The sequence below is a fragment of the Sphaerodactylus townsendi genome, linkage group LG11, assembly GCF_021028975.2.
Source record: "Sphaerodactylus townsendi isolate TG3544 linkage group LG11, MPM_Stown_v2.3, whole genome shotgun sequence".
Classification (NCBI taxonomy): domain Eukaryota; kingdom Metazoa; phylum Chordata; class Lepidosauria; order Squamata; family Sphaerodactylidae; genus Sphaerodactylus; species Sphaerodactylus townsendi.
In genome coordinates this window covers 72,618,127-72,625,615 of record NC_059435.1, presented here as the reverse complement: position 1 = coordinate 72,625,615, position 7,489 = coordinate 72,618,127, and the positions used below count along the sequence as shown (strand labels likewise).

The 7,489-nt window shown below is 44.4% G+C and overlaps 1 protein-coding gene across 2 annotated transcripts in view; it reads left to right on the top strand.

Annotated features, from left to right (window-relative positions):
- The window catches only part of CTDSPL (CTD small phosphatase like), a 74,935-nt gene extending 69,491 nt beyond the window's left edge, over positions 1–5,444 (top strand). For both annotated transcript variants that reach the window (XM_048510602.1, XM_048510601.1), the window contains 2 exons: positions 297–482; positions 3,814–5,444. In XM_048510602.1, coding sequence (XP_048366559.1) covers positions 297–482; positions 3,814–3,939 — 312 coding nt within the window. In that variant the 3' untranslated portion in view covers positions 3,940–5,444. The remainder of the gene's footprint in view (positions 1–296; positions 483–3,813) is intronic.
- The last annotated feature ends 2,045 nt before the right edge of the window (positions 5,445–7,489 follow it).

The window sequence follows — 7,489 nt, the reverse complement described above, 5'->3', positions numbered from 1 at the left end:
TTTTATGGCATCTCACAAAGGTAGATTGCAGACACATGGTTACCACTTCTTCCAACTCATGTTCAGAGCATCCAAAAACTTCTTCGCAGAGGCAGGAGGGAAGACAGACACCTCTCATTCCTCTCATACCTGTGGAATGTTTTATGTTCAGCCTTTGCAGGAGCATAACAAAACTCTCACTGTAGTTTTCTTGTGGGAGGGGGATCAGTAACATCTGCTCTATGAAACTATCCCGATTTCTGTGGGAAAACGGAAGTTGGGTGCTGTGTTTTAATGGTTTTCCTTCTTTATCTAAGTATGCAGACCCAGTGGCAGACCTGTTGGATCGCTGGGGAGTGTTCAGGGCCCGGCTCTTCCGAGAATCCTGCGTTTTCCACCGAGGGAATTACGTGAAGGATCTCAGCCGCCTGGGGCGAGAGTTGAGCAAAGTCATCATTGTCGACAACTCCCCTGCATCTTACATCTTCCATCCTGAAAATGCAGTGAGTAGCTGCAGCTGCAGGACGCAGAGCAGTGCCGCTTTCCCCGGGATTGTGTACTTCGGTGCTTGCTGTCTTGTGAAAATGCTCGTACCAGTCAGTGGGAGGTGCAGCGTATTAATATCCGCATTGAGAGGTGGTCGGTAATGCTCAGAGGCAAACGTGTCTTTCTCTGCGGTGTCAGCATTTAAAAAGGCAACGGTGATGAACAGGTTTGCTCTGGATTTTCAGTGCTGACCGGGAAATACAGTGTTTGTGCGGCAAAAGAGCTTCCCCGTCTGACTTTGCACAGTCTAAGGGTCTTGTCTAAACTGCCACAAACTTTGTGGACGATAATGTTGTGCTAACTGAGAACAGGTGAAATGAGACACTGACTCTGTGAAAAGCCCTGCGGGAAACCTTTTGGACTGACCAGCGTCATGTTTTAAATCAGTCAGTACTGATGAAGATTTTTATGCTGGGTATGCACTGACGCCTGGAATCCGTCACCCTTTTATGTGCACACAATTCCCCAAACCATGCAAATATTTGAACAATAAATCATTGCTGTTAAAACAGAGCCTTCCACTTGGAGTTAACCACATCCTATTAACTATACCTAACCCAGAACTGCGATCCATGTGATTTGGTGGTGAATTAAAACAAGAGATGTTTGCAGAGTTTGGAAGTCTGTGGAGAGAGAAAGAAGCCTGTGTTGTCCCCATTGCAGGAGACATCCTGCTTGCAATGATATGGTCTGCTGTCTTTTTCCCACCTGTCGTTCCAGCGTGGCACAGTGGTTAAGAGCAGATGCACTCTAATCTGGAGAACCGGGTTTGATTCTCCGCTCTGCTACTTGAGCTGTGGAGGCTTATCTGGTGAGTTAGATTAGTTTGTGCACTCCAACGCGTGCCAGCTGGGTGACCTTGGGTTAGTCACAGTTCTTTCAGCCCCACCTACCTCACAGCTCTCTCAGCCCCACCTACCTCACAGGGTGTTTGTTGTGAGGGGGGAAGGAAAAGGAGATTGTAAGCCCCTTTGAGTCTCCTTACAGAAGATAAAAGGGGGGATATAAATCCAACTCTTCTTCTTCTTCTTCTTCTTCTTCTTCTTCTTCTTCTTCTTCTACTACTACTACTACTATTATTATTATTATTATTATTATTATTATTATTATTATTATTATTATTATTATTATTATTATTATTATTATTATTATTATTATTATTATTATTATTATTAATCTTCCAAAGCTTTGGCAAAGGTTCTAGAGCTTCGTCCTAATGGACTGTTATTCAAATTGAGGAGAGGAGGGGTGAAAGGGACGCATCCAAGATCTTAGGCCCAGTATCCTATTTCTTGCTTTCTCCAGCAACCTGAGTGCTAAAAGCCAGACCTCAAATTTCTAATTATCTGTGATATGGAATTGTTTTGCATGTGCCCCAATAAAATATCCTTAAAGCATACAAGTACGACAATTAAGGTGGATGAACAACATTTATTTCTTGCGTTTATAGGTATTCAGTTTTTCAAAGCAGGCCATCCTTAACAGTTAGATATTATTTTTTGCTTGAATGGAAGCTGAATTTTCAGAATTTGGTAGAAACTGCTGAAATTATGGAGCATCTGGTCTATCTTATGCAATACACCAACTGTTCCACAGAACTATAGAGAGGCATCGCAAATGGTTAGTTCTTAAACCAGTGAAATCTCATTGAAGGGCAAGGAAAGGAGGAAGCGGTACAAACATTGTAAGGCTATTGAACTGAGGATATCATTCTTTGGCCACATTATGAGAAGACAGGAGTAGCTGGAGAAGACAAGAATGCTGGGAAAAGTTGAAGGCAGCAGGAACAGAGGAAGACCCACCATGAGAGGGTTTGACTCCATCCCTGCCTCTATATTCCTGCTGGGTGACCTCGGGCTAGTCGCAGTTTACTGGAACTCTCTCAGCCAGCGTGGTGTAGTGGTTAAGAGCAGGTAGATTCTAATCTGGAGAACCAGGTTTGATTCCCCACTCCTCCACCTAAGTGGCAGAGGCTTATCTGGTGAAACAGGTGTGTTTCTGCACTCCTACATTCCTGCTGGATGACCTTGGGCCAGTCACAGTTCTTCAGATCTCTCTCAGCCCCACCTACCTCACAAGGGGTCTGTTGTGGGGAGAGGACGGGAAAAGGAGTTTGTCATCTCCTTTGAGTCTCCTTATAGGAGAGAAGGGCAGGATATAAATCCAGAGTCTTTGTCTTCTTCAATCATGGCTCTCAGTTTGCAAGACCTGAGCAAGGCTGTTAACAATAGGACGTTTGGGAGGTCATTAATTCATAGAATCGCCATAAATCAGAAGTGAGAGCACTTAACACATACACATAAGACATTGACCCGTTCCGCACAAGTCACCTGAAATGTTTGCAAAACATTTTCAACCCCACCCCCCCCTCCCCATTTGTTCGCTGTCACCCCCTCGAAATGTTTCATGGCTGCTATGAGGGGTTTTTCCTCTCTTTTTTGGCTATTTGTAGAATCGATGCTTCGAAGACTCGATGTGTGGATCCTTGATTGTGTAATTGATGCTTCGAAGGTTTAACCAAATTTCTTTAAAAACAAACACACACAGACTGGGCAAAAGTAAAGAGGCTACAGAGAACGGAGTGCGCTCAGACACAGGATAAAATGGCACCAATGGGAAGTTCAGGGACGACACAGAGACATGAAAAACGCAATGGGAAAGATAAAACCTGTTAAATATAGAGTCAAATCAAATCCAAATCCAAAACCTTTATTAGGCATAAAACCAGTGTGTGTCAAGAATTTCAAATACAATAAGGAGATCATTATTGCGCAACTTGCAGTACACAGAGTAAAAATATAGCAACAGCTTCAGAGATTTCAACATTAGAGTTATTTAGAAGCTTAGCCATTTTTATTTTATCAGAAAGGAGCATAAACCCTGTTGGTAGTACAGTTCTCAAATCAGTTCTGATGTTGTATTTTGAACAATGAAGCAGAATGTGAGAAAGTGTATCAGTTGTATCATTGTGGAAGGGGTTTCACAATAAATGTTTCCAGACTGGAAATAAAAACATTTTCGGAATGTAACCGGGGGGGGGGGGGGGGGCAGTGTGGAACTCTCCAGAAGAAATGTTTTATTTCTTGCCTCAAAACATTTTAAAAGGTTGATGGAGAAAGGGCCATTGTTTTTGTTGAGTGTGAATTAACGTGCCCAACGGTGGACCATTTCTCACCAACTGAAGCACCAAAGGCAAGATCCATCACAGCAACCAGGCGCGGACAGAGTCTTCCAAATAAAAACATTCCCTGTCATAAAGGCATTTCCTCTTTTCCCTTTTTGTTCCAGGTGCCTGTGCAATCCTGGTTCGACGACATGACTGACACGGAATTGTTAGACCTTATTCCCTTCTTTGAAGGACTAAGCAAAGAGGAGGAAGTCTACACTATGCTTCATAAACTTTGCAACAGGTAGCCGATTTGACCGGACTCGTGGCTCCGCTGTGGCCGCCCAGGGCACGCAGTCTCGCGCCGCTTCGAGGAGGCTGCTCCCGCCGAGAGTCGTGCTACTCCCGATCTTCCTCTTACATGCTGTACGTGAAGGACAATCATGGGTTGACTCTACTCCATCTGGGGAATACTGACGCCGTAAGGTGATAGAACTACTTTTTATAAAAAAAAAAAAAAGAAGCTATTTTGAATGGGACAGTTTTAATGAATTTCATAAACGGACACGTTTTACAGGATCAGCTTTTTTTCTTAAAACATGCCAAAAAAAATTAAAGTTTGATGTTATTTCAGCAGCTCGACTTAACCCCTTTCCTACTCACCCCGCCCTGCTATGCAGACCACTTTGACCCCTGACCCCCGCCCCTGCTTGTGGAGCAGTTGACCTGACTCTGGACTTACTTTCTTCCATAATGAAGTGCCTTTTTGAATGTTGTTTTAAGATTTTAAAAGAAAACAAAAATCATTTTTGTATAAGGCATATTTCCAGACATCTTTTAGTCTTGTATTGTTTAAATGCTTTAAGAAGACAAAGAAGAGCAAAGTTGGAAATGTTTTTATAGAGCGCTGTAATATATGGAAATGAGGAAAAGGTTGACATAGGTGGTGGGTTTTCATCCTGTCTCCCTGATGATAGTTGAGTTTGTATTAGCTACACATCTGTCATGCTGGAACGTTCCTGATTGTATAAGGAGGAAATCATCTGGGCCAGGGGTCTGCAATCTGCAGCTCTCCAGATGTTCATGGACTACAAATCCCATCAGCCCCTGCCCATGCTGGCATGGGCTGATGGGAGTTGTAGTCCATGAACATCTGGAGAGCCGCAGGTTGCAGACTCCTGATTCTGGGCTGTATACAGGTTGGTGGTACCACTGTTCGGCAAATTGAGGTTATGTTTTGCACATGGGTGTAGACATGTTTTGACTGAACATGGAGAAATTGAATGGGTGCACACAGTGGCAGTAAGTTTCTCCGCGCTTTCCCAGTGGGGGAATTACGTCTTTACTAACGCACAACTCCGGGTATATTTTTGACGTGGCTGGTGATGAAATAAGAGATTGAAAAAAAAAATGGGTTTGTTTATCATTCATTAATCCCTTCCTTTCGAAAAGAGGAGTATCCAGATATTCAAGACACGTGTTGAGCTTTTAGAAGTTTGAGCCCCGCTGAACGGAGTGTAGGAAATCACTCGAGATGTGAAATTTTGAAGCCCCGAGAAAACAAAAAATTGGGGGAAATTGGAAATACATATATATGCGGTACCTGTCAAATTCGGATTTTGCTTTTCTAAATGAGCACGCTAGCACGGGGAAGTGTATTACGGTAATCTCATGAAATTTCAAACCCTTTGTTTTATTTAATATTAATTGCAAATGTATCCCGCAGCTGGAAAATGGAGCGGCAAACCCAAAGTACTGCAAGGTGAAAAATTGAAATAGTCAACATTACAATAAAGGAAAATTTTATAATCAAGGGTAGGCCTTGGCGTTATGCTGAAACCGAAGAAACTCTTTATGGAGAGATCCCACGATCAATCTGTACTGTAATTAAGAATTGATTTTGCTGTTGCTTATTGCTAATGCGCACACGCTGCAATCCGATACACCATTTGGAGTGTACTCCAGTCCTAGGAGTAAACACCTGGTGCTACACGACCCTCGTTTCTTGCGGGGGCGGGGGGACACATTTTGAAGAAGAGGGCGTCCTCCCCTCTCAGCCATTGCAGATCTCTTAAAGAGCAAGAGACTTGGAATGAGTGAGCTCTGTAGCATTTCCTGCCCCACCCCCACCCCCCAAGCCTTCTTAAGTCACTATGGCTTTGGGGCTGGCAGCCATAGTTGTATTTAATGTGAGATCCCTTCAAAGCCCATGCTCAGGCAGAAAGGTGACATGGCCAATGGGACTTGCTTCAGAGTAAGCGTTCCTAGGAGTGGGCCGCAAGTCTCGTATCTGCAGAGAACGAAGGGCTCTGAGGCAGCCGAGCAGCTAGAGCAGGAGTCTGCAACCTGTGGCTCTTCACTCTGATCCGGTGAATCTCCAGGGGCTGATGGGATTTGTAGTCCATGAACATCTGGAGAGCCGCAGGTCGCAGACCCCTGAGCTAGAGGAGCTGGTGCCACACCAAGGTCGTCCCCTGTATTATCCCAAGCGGTGTGCTTGGTGGACTCTTCGTCTTCACCAAACAAACGCTGTGTATTCTGCAGCCTTCGAATGTTCTTTGCCATCATTAAGTCCAGAGGGATTGCTCACTGCTTCAGCACCTTTTGAACCTTGGCTTGGAAAGGTTTGCAGCAGGTGGAGTTTAACAGTGTTTTAAAATGCCATCTCCTTTCTCCTGTCCCTCCTCCTGTTCTGCAAGAAAATATTGCTTTAAAAATCTTTTCCATTTTTTCTCAGATTTCAGGTTTTGCTGGGTTGGGGTCTTTTTGCTCCTTGTCCCTGCTTCGAGCCTTCACATCTCTGTCTCCTACGACTCCTGTTCGGATTGACGGTTTCCCTTTTGTCGTGCTCTGTCTTTCCCGTCCTGTTAACCTGCTGCTATCAAAGGTTCGCCAAATGGAGATGAACCTAGACTGTTACCCCTGTTCTTCGCCGTAGTGCCTGTGCTACTGAAACTTGCTGAAGCCACAAAACACGGGCAGTGGATGAATGACTAGTTACGGCGTCAGCTAGCTCAATCAAATATGACTTGCAAAATTTTCCTCCTCCCAAATTTGGGTTGCGTACCCTAAAATCTCAGTATTTTTGTGGCTTCAGGTGTCCCCCCCAATGTTGTTATAACAGGAATGATGGTTGAAAATTTCTTGTTGATAACCATTTCAAGGCCGCCAAGATGTACAATTCAGTCACTTCTTATCTGATTAACTTCGGAATCATGGGAAAGGTCGTTTTCTGTGTCTGTTTACTTGCTCTCAGGATCAAAGAGCTTGCTCCAAGGTTCCTTAATGGGCCGTGGCTGCTTGGATGCTGCCTCTCACCCGAGTTCTTTCAGGAGTAAAGGATACCAGTGCTGACTTTGACAACTGATGATGTCAAAGACATACCTCTCGACTTCGTGTCCTAAGGGGGTATGGAAAAAGAGGCACACTTGGCAGCACAGCCCCCTTTAAAACGGGACCCTCTTTTCTCTCTTCTCTCCCCTTCCCTTCCCTTCTGGTTGATTTGCTCCCACTGAAATCTGTAGTTGCTCAAATTTAGCCATATCGGACAGGGACTGTCCAAAAAACATTTGGTGCTGAAACCCCCAAAAAACCGTCTATTGTCGAAACGGCTTCTTGTCACCGCTTGCCTTTTTTCCTGGATGCAGCCAGTAGGAGGTGCGAGAAGCCAAAATGAATTTATCGTCCTCAGCTAAAAAAAAAAAATCTGAAAAGCAGCTTTTGCCCCCATCTGTTCGTTGGAAAGGCAGGCTGGTCACCCTGGTGCAGAATCACTCGCCACCCGGTTTCAGTCAGTGTTTGCAAAGCTCTTGCAGAAAGGGGTACTGTGTAACCAGAACCGTCCAATTTGTCCCCGGA